The 26608-nt window shown below is 36.7% G+C and overlaps 1 protein-coding gene and 1 non-coding gene across 2 annotated transcripts in view; both read right to left on the reverse strand.

Moving 5' to 3' along the window:
- Window positions 1–26608, reverse strand: part of PIK3C3 (phosphatidylinositol 3-kinase catalytic subunit type 3) — a 135671-nt gene that overhangs the window by 15095 nt on the left and 93968 nt on the right. The window contains exons 21-23 of the mRNA XM_028098370.2: window positions 22139–22213; window positions 8197–8365; window positions 1804–1894 (exon numbers count right to left, since the gene is read on the reverse strand). Coding sequence (XP_027954171.1) covers window positions 1804–1894; window positions 8197–8365; window positions 22139–22213 — 335 coding nt within the window. The remainder of the gene's footprint in view (window positions 1–1803; window positions 1895–8196; window positions 8366–22138; window positions 22214–26608) is intronic.
- On the reverse strand, window positions 3565–3722 carry LOC114205144 (U1 spliceosomal RNA). Its single transcript, XR_003608339.1, has one exon. It is a non-coding gene; the product is annotated as a U1 spliceosomal RNA (small nuclear RNA).

The following is a 26608-nucleotide window of genomic DNA, read 5'->3' on the forward strand; positions in this document are numbered from 1 at the left end:
TATAACAAAAGGGCACTGTCCTTAAACAATAAAATCAATGATTTTCTAAAAGAGAAACAAATAAAAGATCTAATAAGAACAAGAACAACACAACTAGCAGAAGAAATTGGAAGACTCAGTTTAGCAAATATTGTTAGAGAACTTTCATAAATGACTTCTGAACACAAGTGAAATCAGGGAAGAGTGACTATGTGACCAGAGACAAATGGATTTAAAATACACAACAAAACAAGTCCTGAATATATCAATGCAAAAAAAAAAGGAGGGGGCAACAATATTTGGAATCTAATGTACCCATCAATTACAGCCAAGGAAATTTTCAGCAACCAATTATATTTCCTGATGAATGAGCTTTAGTCAATAAATAAATGAAAAAAGGAAGTCAGGTCAAAAACCAGTGTGATGACTAGTCTATTTCCTATGGGGAGAAGGGAGTTTACTGGAACAGTGCTTGCTGGATAAAATAATAAATGAAGTCTTAATAAGAGCATAATATTCTTAAATGGCTCAACGATAAAGTATTTCCATTAAAACCCCCTCTTAATACTTGTGATAGACTTACAAAACTAGGTAAAAGAGATTCTTATTTATGTTTGCAATGGTCTGAATATTTGTGCCTCCTTCCCCCCAAATCCATGTTGAAATACTAATGCCCAATGTGAAAGATATTAGGGTAGAGCCTTGGAAGGTGCTTAGTCATGAGAGTGGAATCCTTATAGAAGAGATCCCATGGAGCTCCCTTGCACTGCTGCCACATGAAGGTACAAGAAGACTTCAGCCCCAAGATGGCTCTCACCTGACCATACTGGCACCCTGATCTTGGACTTCTAGATTCCAAGACTATGAGAAATAAATTTCTGTGGTTAATAAGCCATCCATTCTTTGGTGTTTTGTTATAGCAGCCCAAATGGACTAAGACAATGTTCAATCCAGAGGAATCTTTCTAATAATGTTCAGAGTCCATAATGTCAGAAGTTACAAGCTTTTTAGTCCCAAGTATTATTTTCATCCCCCATAGAGACTCCATCTCTGAGACGCTACTGTCCTTTAGTAATTGTACACTTCTGCAAGGCAAAAAACTATACTATCTTTCAAGTTCAATATTGGTAATCACACTGATATTGAAGATAATCTTATGTTATCTTTGGATTTAAAAAAAGTGCTTTCTACATACTACCTCCAACTGCCCCCTGCCCTCCCCCGCCAAATCAGAGAATCAGAAGCTAATTCAGACAAAAATCTTCAAATGTGCTGTCCTTTCTCCCATCCCTTGCTAGAATTCATGGTACAACAACTCTGAATCACTGTTCACCTACACAAAGACTATCCTTTTTTCTTTTCCTTGTAGGCCGAGTTAAAAGGCAGGTCTCTACCTGTAAGCAAGGATATGGATGGGAAGGATAAAGAATGGCTCTTTTCTCCCAGTTAGGATCATTGATAGTTTGTCTCTGCTCTTTAGCATGCATAGCCCAGGAGTGCCAGGAATCAGATATCCTATCAGAATTATTAAAGAAGTGCTAAACTTTCTAGAAAAAAGAGCAAGGGTCATAGATACAATGGAGATTTTCTCTGTAGATACAATGACCTAGTCATGTGATTTTGGGTATGAACAGAACTGGCTGCAGGGACTGGAGAGGCTACCGCATTCTGGAAGGTAAAAAAAATTACACAAAGGGTCTCTTTCTTAATTTATGTTACTTAAGAGTCTAGTCAGGGACATCAAGGGGAAATGGGTTATTAAAACCTTAATATCCTTTATATATGAAAAGTAGACTAATATACCTCACAATGTATAAAAATTACCTTTTTCACAGTTTTATCTGGTTCAAGAGCAATATCTGGAATGTTTGCATCCACCATCAAGGAGAACAAGTTCAAAATCAGGTTAGAATACCTAAAGGAAAGTGGGAAAAAACAAAACAAAACAAAACAAAAAAACAATGTGTTAGACTTCTGCAGTTCTTTCTCCTGTAAAGAGTACTCCCAGAAGTAGTAGCTGTGCTTGGATCTTTACTATTACTCCTACAGGATATAGAATGTGCCATTATCAGCTGTCTCAATGAAAAGTATCTTATTCTGGGGTCTTGATATAATGCCCTTTCTAGGTCCCACACTATGGGATAAACTTTTGGAGTAGCCATCTAATGGCATTCTTTTCGTTCTTACAATAAGAATATTCTTTTTAGGAGAAATCTAAGGAGAATCCACTCTATATCTAATTAGCATTTAGTGAACACTGAAGATCTGTCTTTGCTAGATGATGTCAAGAATCTGCTACTGTAAGACTACCTCAGTGTGTCATGGCTAAAGGAATGAAAGAGATACACTGTCATCTCTCTAATCATTCAGAAATATCCCCCAGGGATATTAATCACCATTTTAGGAACTACAGAGGCTTGTCTGCATATAAGCAATCCTAAATGAAGGAGAAAATAGCTAGTACTCTCTTACATTAAGGATAGGCTAGATATATAAATAATATCATCTTTGGACTATGCTGTCCCTACAGGAACTAAAGGTTTATCCTCACCAATCCTCAAACTCTTCCACTTCCTCTCTCTCTAGAAAGAATGGTACTATTCCAAATGTTCATTTCCAGAAGTGGAGCCTTGTGGGGAAAGGTGTAAGTGTACCCTGGGCACAATCCACCTCCTGCTCCAGAATACTCTCCCCTTAGACAGTTATAATTTTTCTGGATGGCTCTTAGTGACAAAGGAGAATCAGGTTTGACTTTGGGGATGGATGTGAGTAAATGAAGCTTTGTTTTTAGGCAATAAAGGCTTTTAGCTGATCTCAGTAAAATTATCAACAAGTACCTTGCATGTCTTCTCTAGGGATGGAGGTCAGGCATTAGGTGATACTAGCCATCTACTCATCCATTATATAAAAAGGCACAACTTGTTCCCTAAAAACTGGCTATTGTTGAACTATAATGATAACGGAACTTGCAGACAAAAATAACTATTCATATAAACTTCAAATTACCTTTTTATCATTTCTGAATTTTATACTGTCCATGAAAATCTAGAGGGACTATAGACAGAAAAAAAAAGAGGGACTATAATTAAAACTAATACCTTGAAGTCATCTTCTAATCAAATTATGCCCTAACTCACTTATAGTAATAGCTAAACAGCTTTAACCTAGCTTTAAGTTACTAATTAAAAAAAAAAAATTACCACAGATGTTATTCCATTTCTACTCATATAATAATTGTATTTATTCACCCAACAAATATTTACTGAGTATTCACTCTATACATTGTTCTAGGCACAAGGAATACAGTGGGGAACTGAACCAACAAGGTCCCTACATTCATGAAGTTTACATTCTGGAAGAGAATGGGGGACTCACAAAATAAAATGAGAACATAATTTCACACCTGGCTGACTGATAAAAAGATTTAAAAAAAAAGAAAAATCAGGGAAATGGGTCAGAGATTGATAGGTTAGGGGGAGAAACCATCTTAAGCAGTGACGATTTTATTCTAAATGCGCAGGTTGGCAGCAACTGAGTAAAGTGTGGAGTAACACACTCAGATACGCATTTTTATTTTATCTTTTTCAGGGGAAGTGTGAACACAGTCCCCCACTACCACAAATTATGCAGCTCAGTTTCCCACATTTGGGGGGATTGCAGGGGTGAGCACATCCAGAGTGCAATGAACAAGGCTCATCCTAAGAAAACCACCTTCATGATCATGGTATTTCCCCTGCAAGTAGGAGATACGCATTGTTAAAAGCTCGCTGTCTAGGGAGAAAAGAAACAATACAGATATTCTCAGGCTGTACGTTGGAGATGAAGTGGAAAACAGTTGCTGATGGTTTCAACGGAGCAAGGGAGAGGAAGCAGAGGAACTGAATGTCACCAAGGATTCAGCCTAAGCAATGGGAAACTACTGTTGTTCACAAAATAAGAAAGAGAATGAACAAAGAGCAGGATTGGGGACAGGGAATCAGTAATATTCTGTTTTAGACATACTGAGTTTGAAGTGCCTACCAGATTCTTAGTCAAGATGTCAAGTAGACAAGAGAACTCAGAGGGGGTACCAGGGCTGATGTCATCAGTTCAAAACATCAGCATTTGGATCCTAATGAAAGTCACAAGTCTGGATGAAAATGCTGATAGAGAGTTTAGGGGGAAAAATGACCCAGAACTAAAAGGTTAATACTGACAATGGAACTTCTAGACAGTTGAACATGTAAAGATCAGACAGAAGAGGGAAGAAATCAGCAAAGCAGCAGAAGTAGCCAGCAAGGCAAAAAGAAAACAGAGGAGTGGGTTACACCAAATCTAAGAAAGGTTTTCAGGAACAAAGAAGTGCTCAACTGTGTCAAAGATGCTAGGAAGAAAAGCGGCCACTAGATTTGGTATAGGTAACTGTTTATCTTGATAAAATTAGTTTTAATAGTAGAGTAAGGAAGTCTTATTGGAGAAGGCTGAAGGAAGAAAAGGAGGCAAGTTAGCGGAGACAGTGAGAACAGACCTTTTTAAAGCAGATGGGCTGTGAAAGAGAGTAAAGAACTAAGGCAAACTAAGGTTTGGAAGTTGCAACAGGGAGCAAGGAGGGCATCAAGCTTTGAGATATGTAGGATATGGAAATCAAGAAGATCCACTTGAGAGGGCTGCAAGGACCATGGGAACAGCAGAGTACAGCCAGCTGCTACGTATTATGTCATGAAAAAAATACGCTCTTTCAATGAACCCTCAATTATTCACACTCTGTTCTGTTGACTATACAGTTTTTCCCAATCTTGCCATAAGGGATTCTCAGGAATATATCACAGGGTAGATTCACAGAGTAACACAGGGAGGGGAAAACAAAGCTCAATTTTGAAAGGGATATTTCAGAGATTCTCAAAACTGGAGGTCCATTAGATTCACCTGGGAGCTTCTTAAAACTATTAGTGCCTGAGCCCAATCCCAGACCAAGTAAATCTGATGGGCCTCAAAACTGTTTTTCCCCCTAAAGTTCCCCCAGGTAATTCTAATGGACAGCCAGGAACTATGTTAAAATGCTTGCCTTCATGTAAGCATATGTGTGTTTCTTTTTTAAAAGGCAAACATTAATGTTTTCTGGAGTATCTGTTGGTTTTAATTTAGCCATCCATGCTGCTATTATTGTAGCAAAGGAAAACAAAATGTAAATAAATATAAAATGAGATATTCTATAAGAAGCTTAAACATCCAATTACTTTGTAGAAAATCTGTCACTACCTTAATTGTATTAATCCTTTACATCTGTTGCTATGAACCTGCATATTCCATTTAAGATAGGGCACATGACCCCCCCCAAAGGAAAGTATATATTAAATAGCATAGTCATTCAATATTCTACCCAGAAAAAAAGATTTAAAGGTTACTAGACATCTTTAAAACCATTATCAAAAGAAAGTATAAAGTCATCCAAAGATGGTCGAAATTGTTCATCGAAAACCTTCAATACTAAAAATAGAAATGCATTTAACTATATCAAGTGAGGTTTCTTATAGTGTTCCAGAGGTCTATTACCCCTACAGTATATCCACTTGGCATGCAATAAATATTGAAGAATCCTACCAAAAAAAAAAAAGATTTATTTAATAAGTGTACTACTTCAAGGAGGGAGAACAATGAAGCTAATGATGAAAGGAAGTATGATCAATAAAGTCACGGCTGTTTGGTAACTATGCAAACATTCTCAGACAACGTAAGAACTTTACTTGATATAGTCAAATGCATTCCTAATTTCAGTATTTTTACTGGAAAATTTAGGCTGTCTTTGTATCCTAAGTGTCTATTAATGTTTGGCATATACGTGGGTTAAGGGAAGGAGTTATGTTTTCCTTGGACACAAAATATTTTAGCATTACTCTTGCCATGAGACAGTATTCAAAAACCAAATTTACCAATTACTCGTGTATTAGGTATTGATTAATAAAAGAGATGATAATATATTCTGTTACATGAAAATCAGAACGCCACAAAATGTGTTCTGACATCTATACAATTGTAACCATTCATAAGTTAGTTCAAAAGGAACTGCTCTGTTTACATGGTCCAATGTTAGTGAATGGTTTCTTGCTGCAGAAAATGATCAGCCATCAATAAAAAACCATGAAAAGAAGGTGGTTTGTCATACCTATAAACCGTAATTTTAAAAAGTGCCAAATAACCTTAGCTCTAAACACACTTTTAAGTATCAGGTTAATTCTTATGGTATAAAGGCAATTTTTTACTAGCAGAACAATGTTCTAAAATACAACATTAAAAAATAAATGTTGGGGGCACCTGGGTGGCTCAGTCAGTTAAGCGTCCAACTCCTGGTTTCTGCTCAGGTAGTGATCTCAGGGTCGTGAGATCAAGCCCCACGTCAGGCTCTGCGCTCAGCATGGAGTCTGCTTGAGATTCTTTCTCCCTCTCCTTCTGCCCCTTCCCACTGCACTTTTTCCCTCTAAAGTCAATAAATAAATAAAATCTTTAAAAAAATTAAAAATAAGAAAAATAAATGTTGATTAAAATATTACGGTCTAGCTGATCTTACCCAAAGTACAGTGAAATTTTAAAAAATAAAGCAGTTTTCATGAAGACTTAACATAAAATTATTTAGATTAATCTGATTTTTCTTAGTAGTGATGAAAGTTAACTTTGGCTCCATATTAATAACCTGCCTGTATTCTCATTCTACTGAATTGCTATTAATCCACTATCAATGACAGTTTATAAAGCACAGTTTTCCTTCTGCTTTCAGTAAGATAGAGCACCTTTGACATTTCTCTATTTATCACTTCATTCTGTCTGCCTCATCACTGAGAAGGCCATGTTTCCATCTAGTTTTCGGTAGGCTTTGACTACTTTAAATTAAAAATCCCAGATATTAAAGTGGAACTCTCATCTCATCTCTCTGAAAGTGCTTCTGCATCAACAGACAAATCAAAGAGCACTGATCTCATTATTCTTTCAGCATTTCTGGTAAGTAAAACTGAGTCACTCTGCCACCTAAAGGAAAAATAGTGTGGCTGTTTGTAACATGCACGTCAGAGTTTGTGACACATGGTACAGACTGAGTTAACAATGGTGGCCTATGAGTCACTGAGAAGATGAAATCTGATTAATAGGTACAGCCATTCTCCTAGGACCAGGAGCATCAACATCATCCAGGAACATGACCTCACCCCAGATATGAAGCAGAAGTTCTGGGGTTTCTCATATAAATACTGAAGATTCTCACTTAATAAACATACAGAGTGTCTATGTTCTAACCAATGCATAAGTAACTGAGGTTATAAAGACAAACAAGACAGAGCCCACGTGCATAGGCAACTTACTGTCTACCGGTCATATATTTTCAATGAGAAGAGATGTAAGAAGGTATGTCGCCTGGGCTGGGAGTTTCTGCATAGTTAAGTTGGGTCAAATGATCCTGTCATTTATGACTAATCACCGGAGCCATGTCCTAAATTTAACAAGCATGACTTTTTTTTTTCTGATGTTAAGTCCTAAGTAAACTCGGATGGAAAAAGCAGAGATAGAGGGCATTGGAGAAAGAAGAAGGGATAGAGAAAAATCAACTTTTTTCCTTTAGCAGGATGACTGATGCGGTGCTAAAGAGACAAAATCATATGTAACATTTATTCTTCCATCATTTAACAAACTTCTAAATGCTCCTGAAGAACAACCAAAACTAAGGCTGATAAAGTTGCTACAGAATAAAAATGAATGGATTAGTATCACTTTAAATAAGCTAAATACTTCATTCTTTGATAAAGAAACAGGAAGTGAGTTTGGGAGAAGGAAAAGAACTCAACATCGTGATTATAATCCTTCAAGACTGGCTTCAGGGAGAGGTGAATGGTTATGAAGCTTCTTAATCTTTTCTCCATCCCAGCACTGTAAAAGCACACATAGTATATTTTACTAAAATGATTATAACCCACTGATTTTGAAGCCTCCATGTTTGCCTAATCTTATGGAATGTCAGCTTCCTATCTGGTGGCATTTAGCAATCAAATAATTAGTGGGAAAGCAAGAAATTCTTTTTTCTTTTGCTATCAGACTGTTTATCAAAATAGATATTAAATGTGCATTAAGAAATACTTTTGCCCGTGTCATTCTGGAAAAGAGTGATGTTAAAGAATGTATACATTTGAACAACTCCTTTTCTTGCTCTATGAAATGAATTTATCAAAATTCTTTATGTCAAGCAAATCAACTTACCTTCGAAGGTGGAGAAAAGCCGTGTAACACTGTTTACGGAACTCTTGGTACTGCTCACTCTGGGTGCCCCCCATTCCTTCTACCATTTCTTTATTCAGCTTCATTGGAGGAGGAAGAGGCTTTGGATCCCGACCCAAAATATATCCGAAGTCTATGTGGAAGAGTTTGCCTGGATATTGATAAGAAACTCATTTGTTTCCAGAATTATCTTTAAAAACTGAGAAGGGGATATGTCATATAATTGGTCTAAGCAGTGTCTCTTCATAAAGAATATCAATTCATGATGAAGTCTATTAAATTGTTTAATCCTCTAAACCCAGGCTTGGGAGTGGTCTTCAGAGCATTCTGCAGTTCATTTTAACTTACATTTATTCAGATGAAACTACAGTTAAAATAATCTGAGTAATATTAATTTATATTTCACTTTTAGATCTTCAGAATCAAAGACAGCCAAAGGCTAGATAACTTTTTAATGGATTAGCAGAAATTAGTATCTTGTAGCAAATTTTTCATGCTAAAGTTTACACAAACTCCATTCATAAGCAGAAGACCTTTTCTTTTAAGTATTGCTGAGATGAACCCTTTAACTTATCACTATTCCCCTTACCAAAACAAAACCAAATCCCCCAAATTTCAAATTACATTCTTAGCTTCAGCTGAACCATTTTCAACTAATCCATGTCACTCAGTAGCTGCAGACTAGGAAGCCACAGTATTTATGTCCGCCAAGAGCTGAAGACAGCTGCAGTGCCCATGAAGACAAACCCTAGGACAGTTACCTAAACCCATCATTCACTTTAGAGAATGATTCACCACCACTGATTTCATAAAGCATCCTGTGACTTATAAGTAGGTATAAAAGAGGCATACATTTTAACAGAAAAAGTAGCCCCCTGGATCCTACAACCCAAGCTTCACCAAGGCAGGGATTTATGCCCATTTTGTGTATGGCTGTATCCCCAGCCTCAGAATAGTTTCTGGCACACAGTAGGCACTCACTGTTGAATGAAGGAATGAATTCATTTTAAAAAGCCAGCCAAAAATCTCCCTCGTGCAATCTGCCCACTCCTGTTTATCTTGTGATACATTATATGACCTGTTTTATGTGAAAACCTATCCTCCATCATGTACTTGGGAAGTTCAGGTACCCCCACCCTGTCAAGGGCTGCAGCCAAAAACTTTCCTCCTTCAAGTACATGTATTGAGTTTGGGCATACTTCTGCCACCTTGCAAAATATTTTTATACATCAATTCTACCATTACCATGTTAGCTAAACTCTCTACCTTTTTCTCTGAGCATCATTACTGTTACTTGTGAATATTATACTCCATCATTAGGTCACTGTTGGAAACAGAAAACAATGTGACTCTAGGTGTGGCCATGAAGTCCCAGGTGAACAGTGATGCACTGGCAGGCCCTCTGAGTCAGCCATGTAACTGCTCTTTAGTACAACTAACACCTTCATGTTTCACTCGATCAGGTATGTGACCCTGACAAAGCCACTTAATGTTTCTAAGCCTCACTTTCTAAACTGCAAAACAGGTTATTACTATTAATTACCTCATAAGACAGAATTAAGAGAGATAATATACTTAATACTTAACACACTACCAGGTACACAGTAAATGGTCTAAATGTCTGCTGTCATTGTAATTATTTCCAACTAAGCTGTAGATGAGTGTGTCAAGCAAAATAACAAAAAAAAACCCCATTTAAGTCAAGGATGATTATATCTATAGCCTCGTCCCATTTTAGAAGCTATGTCCCTAAGAGGAACATAGCTGTGGTTTTGCGTTAGCAAAACCAAATCAAGCTATTTAATATCTAACGACCAGGTCTTTTAAAGGTGCTTACAAATGATTATCTTAAATATTTCAAATATCACCTTTTAAAAAAATTTAAAATACTGAACTCTGTTCAAAAATAAATATTAATAACTACCGACTTAAAGATGTTTAAAATATACTGAACTGGTATTTATGTCCCTTAGACCTGAGACCACAACTGTCAGGAATTAGTAAAATTAAATATTAAAGGGATAAGCAATCTTATTATTTGCAACTCTTCCCAGGCACTGTTTTTACAATGAAAAACTAAATAATACATTAAGTTGGAAATCCTATACAACTTTGAAAATGAGAAAGAACTTCAGATTTGCCAAGGCCAGGTAATAAAAAAAGGTCCAAATTTAATCAATAATGATTTTAAATTTAAGTAAAATTCATAGACGCTGGTGCTATTTTCACACAACAGTAAAGAAAACTATCCTGAAAATGATCTGGAGTACAGAGCAGACATCGTACTACATCTAGGACATGGAATTCATATATAAAGAGAAACAACAGTTTACACATGAATATGCGTAACAAGTATCCAAAGGTTTAAACACTATCAACACCTGGCTAGAGAATAAGTGGCCATTATCAATGCAACCACTGCACTGAAAAAAAGTTTTCCATTTATCCACATCATCTCCCTGTCTTTTTTTTTAAAGCTTACACCAGGCTTAAAATGTTCTGTTCAAATTGGGGAGCTGATGGAAGTCTCATTAAAAACTTTTTAAACACATGTGTCTATCTATTATAGTAAAGGACAGATGGGAGGTGAGGGGAGAAGGAACTATAGTCAGATAGAGAGAGCAAGGAACCTGTAGAGAATTAAAAAAGGGTGTTGTTCCCCCCCAAAATAACAAAATAACAGCTTAGCAAAATGGTTCCTCTAGCGCACACCAGGGCCACTACCTACAAGGCACACATCTGGCACGCATCTGGTAAGGAGTTACTAGTGAGGCTCCCACCCCACCTATTCGTATCAAAACACTTCAGCGAAGTGTGTAATGAAAGTATTTGTTCCCTTAGCTTTCTCCCCCAAGCTAAACTCTTCCTGAACCATTAAGGGTCTTATAATCAAGAATCTTGCTTTATTTATTTTTGTATAGTACTGACACCTAGGGTAATGCCTAGCATGCAGGAGCACTCAGTGTGACTATTTTGCATGAATTTAACTAATGATATCTCAATTTCACATTTACAGCTTAGACAACTTTTAAAAACATTGTTAATACAAGAAATTTCCTTCTAGAAACCACAGAGTTCTTACATGTTGTTTTGTTTTATAATTTTTGTAGCCTCGTTTCCATGAAGACCTATAATAAAATTAATAGAGGCTGAGTCTGGATCACCTAGATCTTTACTACTTAGTACTATCCTGTGATTTCACTGTTTTTGATTGGGTTGGTATTAAACAACAAGGCTACTTCAATTGCTTCCAGCTAACACTAAAGGAAGCAGAAGTGGTTATACCTTGAAATTACATGACAACATCCTGAACAAACAAAGGTTATAAAGTAGTTCAAGGAGAGAAAAGCAGTTGAAGAATATTCACATGGGATATGATATTAACAGCACTCTGAACTCAAACTCACACTATACTATCTGTACCATATTCACGCAACAAGTGGCAATTTAATTTCAACATTACTTCATCTGTCACATTAATGTTGTTGGATTACATTTTGCTAGTCTGTAACATGATTTAATTTATAAATCTGTTTTTACTTTATAGTTATAGAAGAGTACATGCATAAGAAGCTAATACCAGGTTCTATGTCATACATACTTAAGATTATAAAGTGTAATATCAACACAATGGGTTTTACTTCTATTTAAAACAGTTCTGTGTGTTACTCATGACTGAAAAACACCATTTCAGAATTCTAAAATGGACTTCAGAGGTCCCAAACCACAATAAGTTTGATTTCTGGGGAAATCCATAGACTTCACCAAATTCCCAAGGGAAGCCCATGATTCCAAAAAGATGAGAAACTACTTTCAGAATAAGGTCTTTGATAACTGTAGTGCTTACTGGGAAAGCATCATCTCCTAATGCTTTAAGGTTCAAGGGAATATGCAATCACTGAAATTTCCATGATTTGGTAAAAAGTCCCTGATCAACTTCTGTTAAGGATTTCACTGCCTTCAACTAAACATGTATCCTCTGTTAAGCTAAACTAACCTCTTCATTTTGTGCTTTACTCTCACTCTGAGTTCCCATTTGTCTTTTACAAATTTTTTAGACAAATACCATTCTACCCTTCAAGAGTCAAAGAGATGAGAATTTTACAATATTATAGGTACAGATAAACTTTCCTTGGTTTTGTTTAATTATTTAAATAATGTTTTGTTTTGGGGTGGTGGGTGGCTCAGTCAGTTAAGAGGCTGACTCTTGGTTTGGGTTCAGGTTATGATCTCAGGGTTGTGGCATCCCGCCCCATGTTGGGCTCCATCCTCAGTGCGGAATCTGCTTGAGGGATTTCTCTCTCTTGCCCTCGGCCCCTCCCTCCAACTTGCACAAGCTCTCTCTGAAATAAATGAATCTTCAAAAAAATATAATGTTTTGTTACCAATATAATTTCTAATGATACTCAGCACTTAAGCAGATAATCTAACTGACCAATCTTTGATTCAAAGCTGATTTTTTAAAATAAATCATGTAATCCTAACATCAAACTGTATCAGCCATCACACAAGGCTTATTTAATGGGATCCATCCTTTAATAGGAAACCTAGCTCCACTTTTCTCCATTTCACTACAGGCATTACTGGAATTCCAATGTCAGCTCTGTACCACTGCTTGCAAATGGAGAGTATATTTCTATCCTTCTTGTAAGAAAACTCTCAAAGAATAGGATTACTGCTTAACTATAAGGCATAAAAGATTCAGTATCTAACAATGAAACCATTATTATGCTTTGCAAGTTCAAAGAGTCATGTATTCTGAAAAGAGGCTATTAATGTTTTAAGAAAATTCATCTGTTGATACCAAAGGGAATGGCTCTTTTAAAGTAAATGTCTAGGGTGCCTGGGTGGCTCAGTTGGTTAAGCGACTGCCTTCAGCTCAGGTCATGATCCTGGAGTCCCGGGATCGAGTCCCACATCAGGCTTCCTGCTCAGCAGGGAGTCTGCTTCTCCCTCTGACCCTCTTCCCTCTCGTGCTTTCTATCTCTCATTCTCTCTCTCTCTCAAATAAATAAATAAAATCTTTAAAAAAAAAAAAAAGTAAATGTCTAAAGTGAAACTTGTGATGATTTTAAAAATGCACTTCATGAAATTAAAAAAAAATTGTTTAAAAAATTCAGAAAGTATGGGCTTATTCAAATCTATTAACAAATCTATTAATCCTAAACAGTCAAGAGATAAAGTGTATGTAAAACAAACTGAATGTTGATTGTAATTACCTTCTTTTGTCCCTGACTTGCAATACGAAAGGAATAAGAGGTGTTAATTAAATTTCCCTGTTATTTGAATAAGTGACAATAACTTATTTCTAAAATAGTGGTTCAAAGAGTTTGTAGTTCTTGGATTAAAGAGAACAGATACTGCTGAAATGAACAGCATTTCATAGTAGGTTTTTTTTTTTTAATTTCCCTTTTGTCTATCCAATAATTACATATGACCAATCTCAAGATTGTTTTTATTCCATTTTTTCACACCTCTGCTTAATCCTTCTATTTGACTCTCTTCTTCTGTTCCCCATAATCCAAACTCTATTTTTGAAAATCCCACACAATCCCCAAATTCAAATATTCTTCCCTGCCATTCTACTCTACAGTAAGTTTCCCACTCTTCAGCTTCTTTGCATACGACCCGACATTTTACTATTTTTCCATAAAATGCCTTTATTTCTTAGATGAATGTTATATTTTTCTTATGTTTTCTTATGTGAATGTTGAAGCTGTCCTACCATGAAACCTAGGAAAAAAGAAGGTGGTGAACAACCACTTATTGATACAACGGAACCTATATTTTTGGAATTAAAAATACTCCTTAAGCTACACTCCCAAGACTACCAATGCTTAATAGTTAGTTAAGCCCTTACAATATACTTGGTTAGAGCTATTTTCACTTATAGTTAAAAGCACAGTAGTGATGAAATATTTTTTAGTAATAGTTTTTGAGTAATGAAGAACAATAAGACATTAAGTATAGATCAGTATAGACGTTCCAATTATCTGCTAAATATTTCATTTAAATTTTTTTCACATTCAACTTAAGACCTTAGGTTTCTTATGAATAGGGACAAAATTAAGCTAACTAATGAAAACGGGGCAAACTATTCAAGAAAAACAAATTTTTAAATGTTATATATTTTCATTTTTTCTGTAGTCATTAAAGCCAATGAAGGTTTTATTCCCTGAAGTATTCTTTTCTTCTGGAGAACTACTTTAACATCTAAAGCAGAACAGAAACCCTTTGAAGATTAAAACAACAACAACAACAGCAATAAACCCCCCCAAAAAATGGCCTTTGATGATCAATTCTAAAATTTTGTGTCTCAGGGCCCTTTCATGCTCTTAAAAATTATGGAGGACCCCAAATAAGCTTTAGTTGGGCTACCTCTATTGTAGTTACTGCATTTAGAATTAAAACTGAGACCCTTTAAAGATATTAATCTAAAAATAATAAATCAACAAGATTTTAGCATTTTTTTCTGATTAATAACTATTTTCTAATACAAAATAAAATTTGGTGAGGTGAGTGGCACTCCCTACATTTTGCAAATCTCTTTAATGTCTGGCTTAATAGGAGACAGCTGGATTCTCATATTTGCTTCTATCTATTATGATACATTGTTTTGATTTAAGTAAGAGAAAAGAATCCAGCCTCTAAATAGATACGGACTCTTAGAAGGAAGGACAATTTTAATAACCTTTTCAGATAATTATGGGTAGTTTTCTTTGCTACTGAAACCAATTCTCGGACCCTACCATATGTACTGAATCAGAAACTGAGCCTGAGGCCCAGCAATCTGTAATTTAACTTGCTTTCCAGGTAATACTGATACAAGCCAAAGCTTGAGGACTTCTGATCTACTTTATACTAATACAATTCTCAACTGCAGTTAGGTCACTGTGGAGCGGACAGTGGCAAGGTAATCACCCCACTGAATTAAAACTTATATTCAGTACTAATGGTTACAGTTTCCCTGTGTTGTACAACCCCATTACTTTAAAACTTGACACATTTTTTTTCAAAGGGTCACTATAAAAATGTACTAGCTTTTTATTAATCTAATTTATGGTTGCTAGTCTATGATGGAACTTAAATGTTCTAAAGTACATTAAAATTTAACCCTCTCCAAAATAATTTATTGCAAAAGAAAACAAATACAGTGTCTACCCAGCTTTAAGATACATATCACCTAATAAGAAAACTTAAAAAAAAAGTAATATCCTAATCTACAGTTTTATGTCCATTGAATTAAGCTTTGCCATGTAAAAGGTGATACAAAAGGAGGTAGATGGATTTGTCTCCACAATGTGACCTTAAACCTATCTAACCAACCTATATATTACCTGCAAAGGCACTGCTTATTTCAGCTTCTGGGTACTTTTACTGGAATGTGTGCTTTTTTCCCACTTGTATCCCATAGAAACCCAACACATTCTTCATGACTCAGTCTAAGTTACTTTGTCCATGAAGTAATTTCCAGCTCCTTAGGCACAAAGAATATAGCACTTTATCATTTTTTATTACTTCTAATGAGAAGAAACGATGTCCTTCTAAAACAAACAAACAAAAAAAGCACCCTTTACAGCAACCATTAACATTTTCTTTATGATAGGTTTCAGTAAACATAAGAAGGCTGACTTCCCCATACTGAATATTCAAGAAACTTTCAAAAACTCAGATTTTAAAGTGTCTAAAAAGAAAACTATTCACATGAAGGTTAAGTCCTTCTCATTATCTAAGCATCTAAAGTAATGATTAATAAAGACTAAAAAAGTATTAATAAAGACTAAAAAAGTATTTATCGATTAAAAGGGGTGGTCTTATGTGCTTGGTTCTTTTTTGCATACGTGACCTGAGAAAAACCAATCAAACTGGCAAATAATACTATGTCCATGGTCTATAGTAAAAATAAGTGTAGGCAGGAAACAGATTATTCTAGAAAACCTAAGGATGGATAAAAATGACATGAAAAAACTTAGTTCATTTATTCCTTTTAAAAGCATTTACTAGGGCACCTGGGTGGCTCAGTTGGTTAAGCAACTGCCTTCGGCTCAGGTCATAATCCCGGAGTCCCGGTCTTGAGTCCCACGTTGGGCTCCCTGCTCAGCGGGGAGTCCTGCTGCTCCCTCCGACCTTCTCCCCTCTCATGCTCTCTCTCACTCTCTCTCAAATAAATAAAATCTTAAAATAAGTAAATAAATAAAAATAAAAGCATGCACTGGGTGCCTACTAAATGCATAAAATTTTTTTGCCCCCTTCTTTCAAGTCCCAGAAATAAATAATCACATTAAGAAAGTAAGTCTATAGATTTAGATTTTACAGTATATTGTACATACCAAACTAATTAACTTAAATACAAACACCTTAGGAAGCACGACCATTTGAATAGTTAACTAAATTCTTCGTAGGTAAGATTTTGAACTACTCTGTTATGCCCCAAGAAAAAAATAAAACACATAATCAAACATGTTTCTTTTCAAAATCTCAAGGTTTACCTTAAAAGACAGAAAGAATAAGATGAAATCAATGATCACACTGACTGTTTCTCTTTTATAAACCTTCCTATACTGGGGCACCTGGGTGGTTCAGTCAGTTAAGTGTCCAACTCTTGATTTCGACTTAGGTCATAATCTCAGGGTCCTGAAATCAAGCCCCACATTAAGCTCCACGCTGGGCATGGAGCCTACTTAAGATTCTCTGGTCTCCCTCTCCCTCTGCCCAACCCACCCCTCTCTCTCAATAAATAAATAAACAAAATTTCCTATACTACTAAGATAAAGAGCCACTCAAAACAGAATTTAAAAGGCAGTAACTTAAAAGAGTTTGGATTTTAGGGTGGGAAAAAGAAATTTTTGAAATAATTTTTTTATGCCTAAAATTATGACTCCAAATAAAAGCTACATAAGCCAAAAAAGGAAAGCATTCTTATTTCCTGGTAGTAAAACAAACAAAACCGTAATAGCTAGCCAGCCCTTAAGGAATGTTTACTATACGCTCAGTATATACAAAAACTCTACCATATTGTCTCATTCAACCCTCACACTACCACCAAAAAGAGGTCCTGTTATTATTTGCACATTCAGAAAAGAGACTGAGTCACAGATATAAACAACTTACCCAAAGTAACCCAATGGTGGAGAGACAATTTGAACCCAGACTTTTTACTTTAGAGCCTGAATATTAACTCTATGTGAGACTGTTCCTCAAAATTAAAAAAGGAAGTGAACCAACTTCATAAAAATTAAAGAATGATAAAGAAGAAAAGTACCCAGTTAGGCTAACAATGACTTTCTTAACTTCAAGCTTTCAGACAAAAGATTCAGAGAGTATTTATTACTCTGAAGTGCTGAGACAGACCAAAAAACCACCACTCCTCTCACTACACAAATGTACAACTCCAGATTGGAAGAGCCATCCTTAGGATCTACACTGAACTTTCCATTTACTACACACACCTAGCTCCTAGTTTCCACTTGTGAATGTTTTTCTGTTATTTATATACTAATATTAAATGTTCAATCTAGGGGACCCTGGGTGGCTCAGTCGTTAAGCGTCTGCCTTCGGCTCAGGTCAGGATCCTAGGGTAATGGGATCGAGCCCCAGATCGGGCTTCCTACTCAGTGGGAAGCCTGCTTCTCCCTCTCCCACTCCCCCGCTTGTGTTCCCTCTCTCGCTGTGTCTCTCCCTGTCAAATAAATAAATAAAATCTTTAAAAAAAAAAATAAATGTTCATCCTACTGTAAAGTCCCTTTATCATAAACAACAAAGTTTTTCAGGTACACTGGTCCTGTTTTTTCCCCCTCAAATTTAAAAAAATGAAAAAACAAAAAACAAAAACACAAAAAACTTTCCTGAGAGTTGAGATAAACTCAAATTATGTTCTATTTGAGCCCTGCCACAATCAGATTACCCTGGATAAACTTCTAAAAGCTTCCTCAAAGGACACCAACTCTGAAAAAAAATCACGTTTTCCAATCCCATTGTAGAGCTTAAATTTTTAATTTCTTGCCCAGAAAATACTATTTCACTGCATTAATAAGTTAAACACCACTCACTCCAAATTTGCTTCAGGAAAGCAATGTTGTAAGCGACCACATGGCAATACATTGACAAAGGAATTTCCAGACTTTCACATTTATGGTGGACACACATTGCCCTCTGCTGGACAAGCTGAGGATACTTCAACAAAGCAAAAGTATCCACAACCCAATAAATACAGGCAAAAAATTTTCTGGGAAATCTAGAATCAAGACTCACATTTCACATTTTTGCACACTATTATTGTATACATTTTACAATTCTTTCTATGCAATGAAACATGTTCCTCCACACACTCCTAAAGTTATCATTCTGACCCTTTTGAGTCTCAATCTAAATTTACAGGTACAACAGCGTGTTGGGGGCAAATCCCCAAGAGATACCTAGTAAAATGAAATTTAGGTGTCTTCTTCCTCTCTGAACCACCTCTCTTACCAGGGAACTGGACATAGATGAACCAGTGGAACTGTGATTACCATTCTAAAAAACCACATTCATCCCAAAGCAGAGTCCTAGACACTAAACCTATTCAGGCTGGCAAATCAGAAGACAAAAGGTATTTTATTTTGAAGAATGGGAGAAATGTTATTTGTCATTAAAAAAAAAAAAAAAACTGCTCCACCAAGACTGAGATTGGAGAGTTATAGAAGAGAATCTAAAATTTTAACATGTCGCAGTCTGTGTTGAAGGCATAACGGATCTAAAAATATACAACGGAAGGGCTTCATGTTATTCGAGGCATTTTTAATTACAAGTACTTAGTGTATTTCCTGCAATGAACCACATTCAAAATTCACTTTAAATATATAATAGTTGTCTAAACTATACAAAGTCTAATTACAACATATATGTAATTAATGTAACTTAAAACCTCTTTGAAATATGGACTTTCAGCAAAAAATGACTATAAGCACTATAAAATGACACAATGACTATAAAATGACAAAAAATTTAAAAATAAATCATTAAAAATTTTTAGAAGTTGAGGAATGCATTATACTTCCATTTATCTTGACATAATTGGTGTTTCCTTACATAATCTAATTTCATTCAAACTGAACTTGAAAATTAACATTTATCCTAGTAAGACTTAACATTGTAACTGTATGATATAAACTGATGAAACAACTAAAGGCAAGTTAAGAAAAAATAACTGAAAGAAATGCTGTTTCAAAAGAAAGAGAATGTATCTCTCATCTAGCACATGGTAAGTTTTTTATTTTTTTTTTTATTATTATGTTATGTTAATCACCATACATCACATCATTAGTTTTTGATGTAGTGTTCCATGATTCATTATTTGCGTATAACACCCAGTGCACCGTGCAGAATGTGCCCTCTTTAATACCCATCACCAGGCTCCCCAAAGTTTTTTATTTTTAAAGCCAAATTTGGAGCACCCTCTAGTGGAAAACTGGTGACAAGAGGCTTAAAACCTCTGCTTCAGAAATTTTATACTTCTAATTCCATTAAGACAAGTAACTGTGACCTGGACCACCAAAGTATATTAAATAGACTCCGCTTTCCAAATCTTATTCTTAAAATATCCCTACACACACACACACACACACACACACACACACTCTCTCTCTCATGTGACAGAGCAGTTCTCCAAGTCCAAAAGAAAAAGGTCTATTATTTATCAATTTCCAAAAGGAGACAAGATATGTGAAAATAACATTACAGATGTAATGCCACTCTATACAGCAGGTAATTTCACTGTAATTACAAAATGATTACAACACAAAAACAAATGGAATCACTTTGGTACTTTGATTCTTGTGGTTAAAAGATTTAACTGAAAAAGAGAGTTAAGGGATAACATAGGAAAACCTTTTCCAACTTACAATTCTCTCCAAACACACTGTAATGTTTTATCCTGTGCTAAACTGGCGAATTTGGCAAGAACCTCTATGACATTCCTTGGTCCTGGTTACTAAAGGGACTGCCTGGCCTTGACACAGATGTGGTTCCCACATGCAATTTCTACCACAGATAATTTGTCACACTAATTAAAACTAAATATATGAAATTCCAGGTGATGTGAATTAAGAGGGTTAATTATGTATTAATAATTAGACTACATTTGCTGTATTAAGTTACATTTGATGTGTTAAATTCTTGGTGTCACATTTTGAAGAAATTCTAACAAAACAGAAAATGTTCTTACCTGAGAGACCATTTTAAGAGTAACTTAACATCTATTTTCTGTGGAAGGCTGATGAAACTTGAATTATTTAGCCCAGGGAAGAAAAGACTACACAGAAGAGCAGCAATATTTATTCATTCATTAAGTCAACAGTGATTTATCAATCACTTTAGCTAGGTGCTATTCAAGGCTCTGGAGGCATGGTAGCAAACCGGATGGACAAGGTCCCAGCTCACATGGAACCTGCGTCCTGAATGGGAGATGATGATAAGAAGTCAACAAGCTCCACAAGGACCTGGATTTGTGTCTGTTCTGTTCTTTTTGGTATCCCCTGTACCTAGAACAATACCTGACACATAGTAGGTGCTCAATAAATATTTGTTGAATTATACAAAAAAGAGAGCTTAGGCTAGTGGCTAAGTGCTTTAAAGAAAGCAAAACAACAACAGAGTAATGGAGAAGGGCGGTGGGCAAGTATGTACCATTTCAGATCAGAGAATTAGAAAAGGCTATTCTAAGGAAAGGTCACCTGAACTTAGCCTTTAATAACCAAAGTTAGGCATGAAATGATTTGAGAGAAGAGCTTTCCAGAGAGAAAAACAACAGGGGCATTTGCCTGAGGCAGGAGTGGTTTGACATTGACACATTCAAACTGGTCAGTATGGGCAAGTCACAACTTTACCACAGTATAGAGTTCAGATTTCATTCAAATAGTTTGGGCAAAAGATGTTGGTGGCTTCAAATGGGGGCAAGGCAGTGGAAATGGAGAGAGTGGGTAACTTCATGATCCATTTGGGAGAAGAGTAGACAAGATCTATTAATAGTTTTGATATGTGAGATGACACCTAGAGTAGAATTAAAAATGACTCCTAAGCCTGGGGCTTAAACAATTGGGTGGATGATGCCGCAATTTACTGAGATGGAAAAAATGAAGTGAGGAGCAGGTTATTACAGAGATAATGGAGGAAGCAAACAACTTTTACAACTGGCCACATAACTGGGATGTCAAATAAGTGGCTGGATATTTCAGTCTGAAGCTTCATGAAATGGACTGAAGTATAGAGCTGTAAGCTCTGTAAGCTGTAAGCTGTTTGCTTACAGATGGTGTTAAAGCCAAGGGGCTCAAGAGTTAACAGGAGGAGGGGGATGAGAATAATTATTCCATGAAACTCCAAGGGGAAAAGCAAAGAATTAAAGACAGGGATTAATGTGAGTTAAGTACAGTTTGGTAAGAGAAAGAATATTCCAACACTCTAACTAGAGCTGTACAGTAAGAGACTCAACTGCTTGCATACATTATGGGCTTTCCACCAAAGAAGGCATTTTCAGAAGGGTTAGATGACCACCTGTGGGGTTACTACTAAAGTGACTCTTGGGGGCACTGGGGTGGCTCAGTCGGTTAAGTGTCTGCCTTTGGCTCAGGTCATGATCCAGTGTCCTGGGATCAAGCCCAGCAGCATGCTGGGAAGGAGGGAGCCTGCTTCTCCCTCTCCCTCTGCCTCTCCCCCTGCTTGTGCTCTCTCGCTCTGTCAAGTAAATAAATAAAATCTTAAAAAAAAAAAAGTGATTCTTGTAAGGGATGGGAGTTTCCTTCAAAGGCACCATAAAAAGGGATTTTTAAGACATATGATTTATTTTCACTTATGTAACTTGTTTTGTTACTAAGCAGATTCCACAGTAAAAATCACTGGCATATAAAATGTATATATCTGCTAGTAGCCAGATATTACCTGCACTTATTACCTGTTTTTGTTAGCAAAAGGTTATCCAGGTGTCTATCTCCAACTCCAAGGATGTATGTAATCACACAATATCCAGCTGCAAATAACAGTTAAAAAAAATAGTGAAAAACACATGCAAACCAAGTTAAACATACAAATGAATATATAAAAGCAATTTGTAGGGTGCCTGGGTGGCTCAGATGGTTAAGCGTCTGCCTTCAGCTCAGGTCATGATCCCAGGGTCCTGGGATCGAGTCCCGCATCGGGCTCCCTGCTCCTTGGGAGCCTGTTTCTCCCTCTGCCTCTCTCTCTCTCGCTCTCATGAATAAATAAATAAATAATCTTAAAAAAATTAAAAAAAACAATCTGTATTACTTTAATTTCAATTTGATTACTACTTTTTGATTTCTCACCTAATTCTCATGTGTAATCTTCTTTGATTCTATGAGGAGTTTATCACTTGAAACTCAATATAAATTGCTATTTGCATGAGAAAAAATATCTTGTAGAATTTTGTCAAATTATAAAAGTCACTTATATCAAAAGTTAATTCAGGCTTCAGGAACATTAATTGTAACATGATTCTCCCACTTCTCGTTTCAAATTGGACACGTTACAAGATGAAAGAGAAAAAGAAGTGTCTACAGAAATACACATAATGAAGTCAACCATCCCACAACCCCATTATCTATAAGATAAAATAAGTAAATGCAGGGTTTAAAAGAAAAATCTTTAGAGAAACAATCGTGAAGTGTCAGCAGATAGAAAAACAACTGAATTCATGCAAGTGGTAACAGCACTTAAGTTCACGGCATAATCTTCTCAAGTATTAAGAGAAATTACATGAGCAGGGCTAAGGGCAGAGTCACCAGCTCTAGCTTTATTCTTTTATCTTTCTCTTCAAAAAAAAATCTGGAAACCTGTCACGTGTTGAAAATGCTCAAACAAAATTAAGCAAATAACACCTTTTTGAAGATTATCCATTCTACTGCTCCCATTAGTAACCTGATAAGAAATACAACTGGCAAACATACACATGACTACACCAGTATTTACAAAAACATGTTTATTTCAGTTAGTATGTAGAAAAAAGACTGGACCACGTGTTAATGACCAAATTAATTTCACTGGGTTAATCTTTAATTATTAATTAATCACAGTTACAACTTACTGAAGGTTATTTAGCTAGGTACATTATATTCATCATCTCTAACCCTTATAATGATGACAGTTAAGTATTACAAATACCATCTAAATGAAAACAGCTCAGACTCCAGAAGCTAACAAGATTGTCCAAGGTCACTGGGCTGGGATTTGAACCTAACTCTGATTCTAAACTCCTTGCTCAGGCGACTTCTGCACTGTAGAGCCCCTGTTCCCCAAAGTGGCTATTTAGATACATGCAATACTCAACAAGATATTTAAGCTCAAGTATATTTGTTTAGAATAACTAACCATATTCTAATTATAGATAAAATTTTATATGTATTTCAAAATACATCCATATGTACAGAATGTAGGAAAGCATACTATCATTCCAAAAATGCTTCTACTAGGGGTGCCTGGGTGGCTCAGTAGTTAAGCGTCTGCCTTCGGCTCAGGTCATGATCCCAGGGTCCTGGGATCGAGCCCCACATCGGGCTCCCTGTTCCGCGGGGAGCCTGCTTCTCCCTCTCTCACTCCCCCTGCTTGTGTTCCCTCTCTCACTGTGTCTCTCTGTGTCAAATTAATAAATAAAAATCTTAAAAAAAAATGTTTCTACTAACAATTTTCACGTAACTGTAACAAATCGGTTACTCTCAAAATAGCCTGTGATGTGACAGGAATTAGTCGTTTGCCTATGCACTGTCCTCTTTATGCTTCTTCCTTAAAACAAACCAAGGATGTGGGGGGTGAGACTGTGGCTAGGTATGAGAATGTGTTTCCCAGACTCGCCTGCACTTAGGCATGCCCAGGGAACTGTAAGCAAATGTCGTTTTGTGATGATGAGCATTTTGAAAGATGGAGCAGACCGAGCTGAGGAGTGAGCCTTTCAGCGTTTTTCGCCGGGCTGGTGAGACTGCAAACATGATGACTGTGTTGGCAAAAGTCATTCAGGACCAAAGGGAAAAGGCGAAGAGAATCACAAAGACCTTGGCTGGCCCTAAAATCTGTAAGCAGCTGAAACAAATACAGTGGCTAACATCTGGGCTTCCTACAAAAAAAGACAATGACTTGTGTGTGCAAACCACTACAGATTACGTGAACTTCAGCTGAATGCAACCGTTGACACATTAAGTGATCCACTGAGGAATTTGAAGGTCACTGACATAAAGGATGAGCAAATACAGCTTGCTGGCCAAAGCTGGACCCCCTCTGTTTTCACAGTTTATAAACAAAGTTTACTGGAACTCAGCCACACCCATTCATTTACATATTTCTTGAGCAACTGGTTGAATGGCTGTACTAGAGACCACGTGGCCTGAATAAGCCTATAATATTTCATATGTGGAAGGCTTGAGGGAAAAAGTGATCTGACTCCTGATCTGGGGAACTGCTCTTCAAAATGTGAGGCACAGACTGGCAGCATCACTCTCACGTAGAAGCCTGTTAAAAATGCAGATGCTTAGGGCCCGCTTCAGTCTTGCTGCATCAGAATTTCTAGGGGCAGTGGCCAGAAAGTGATTGTTATACACACCAGAGAAGGTTGGAAAGCCCTCTCCAGTGCTTTAATGTACATAAGAATCCCCTGGGAATCCTGTTAAAATGAAGATTCTGATCAAAACATCAGGGGATACCTAGAGCAATCTATACATTTAATGCAATCCCCATCAAAATACCATCAACTTTTTTCAAAGAAATGGAACTAATAATCCTAAAATTTGTATGGAACCAGAAAAGACCCCGAATAGCCAGAGGAATGTTGAAAAAGAAAAGCAAAGCTGGTGGCATCACAATTCTGGACTTTAAGCTCTATTACAAAGCTTAATCATCAAGACAGTATGCTACTGGCACAAAAACAGACACATAGATCAATGGAACAGAATAGAGAGCCCAGAAATGGACCCTCAACTCTGTGGTCAACTAATCTTCGACAAAGCAGGAAAGAATGTCCAATGGCAAAAAGACAGTCTCTTCAACAAATGGTGTTGGGAAAATTGGACAGCCACATGCAGAAGAGTGAAACTGGACCATTTCCTTACACCACACACAAAAATAAACTCATAAAATGGATGAAAGACCTAAATGTGAGACAGGAGTCCATCAAAACCCTTGAGGAGAACACAGGCAGCAACCTTCTCAACCTCAGCCACAGCAACTTCTTCCTAGAAACATCGCCAAAGGCAAGGGAAGGGCAAAAATGAACTGTTGGGACTTCATCAGGATAAAAAGCTTTTGCACAGCAAAGGAAACAGTCATCAAACCCAAAAGACAACTGACAGAATGGAAGAAGATATCTGCAAATGACATATCAGATAAAGGGCTAGTATCCAAAATCTATGAAGAACTTATCAAACAACACCCAAAGAACAAATAATCCAATCAAGAAATGAGCAGAAGACATGAACAGACATTTCTGCAAAGAAGACATCCAAATGGCCAACAGACACATGAAAAAGTGCTCAACATCACTCAGCATCAGGGAAATACAAATCAAAACCTCAGTGAGATACCACCTCACACCAGTCAGAATGGCTAAAATTAACAAGTCAGGAAACGACAGATGTTGGTGAGGATGTGGAGAAAGGGGAACCCTCCTACACTGTTGGTGGGAATGCAAGCTGGTGCAGCCACTTTAGAAAAACAGTATGGAGGTTCCTCAGAAAGTTGAAAACAGAGCTACCCTACGACCCAGCAATGGCACTACTGGGTATTTACTCCAAAGATACAAATGTAGTGATCCAAAGGGGCACCTGCACCCCAACGTTTATAAGAGCAATGTCTACAACAGCCAAATTATGGAAAGGGCCTAGATGTCCATCGACAGATGAATGGATAAATAAGATGTGGTATGTGTACACACACACACACACACACACACACACACAAACACACACACACACACACACACACACACAATGGAATATTACACAGCCATCAAAAATGAAATCTTGCCATTTGCAATGACATGGATGGAACTAGAGGGTCTTATGCTAAGCGAAGTAAGTCAATCAGAGAAAGACAAGTATCATATGATCTCACTGAAATGAGGAATTCTTAATCTCAGGAAACAAACTGAGGGCTGCTGGAGTGGTGGGGGTGGGAGGGATGGGGTGGCTGGATGACAGACATGGGGGAGGGTATGTGCTATGGTGAGCGCTGTGAATTGTGTAAGACTGCTGAATCACAGACCTGTATCTCTGAAACAAATAATACATTATATGTTAATAAAAAAAAACAAAACAAAACAAAAACATCAGGGACAAAGCATTGGCACTCACTAATAGAAACAAGTTCCCAGATGAAGCCAGTGCTGCTGGTCCATGGCTTACCTGTGCAGTAGCAGCACTGC

The sequence above is a fragment of the Eumetopias jubatus genome, unplaced genomic scaffold (assembly GCF_037043125.1).
Source record: "Eumetopias jubatus isolate StellerSeaLion01/CBP00866 unplaced genomic scaffold, mEumJub1_p1.0 scaffold_16, whole genome shotgun sequence".
Taxonomy (NCBI): domain Eukaryota; kingdom Metazoa; phylum Chordata; class Mammalia; order Carnivora; family Otariidae; genus Eumetopias; species Eumetopias jubatus.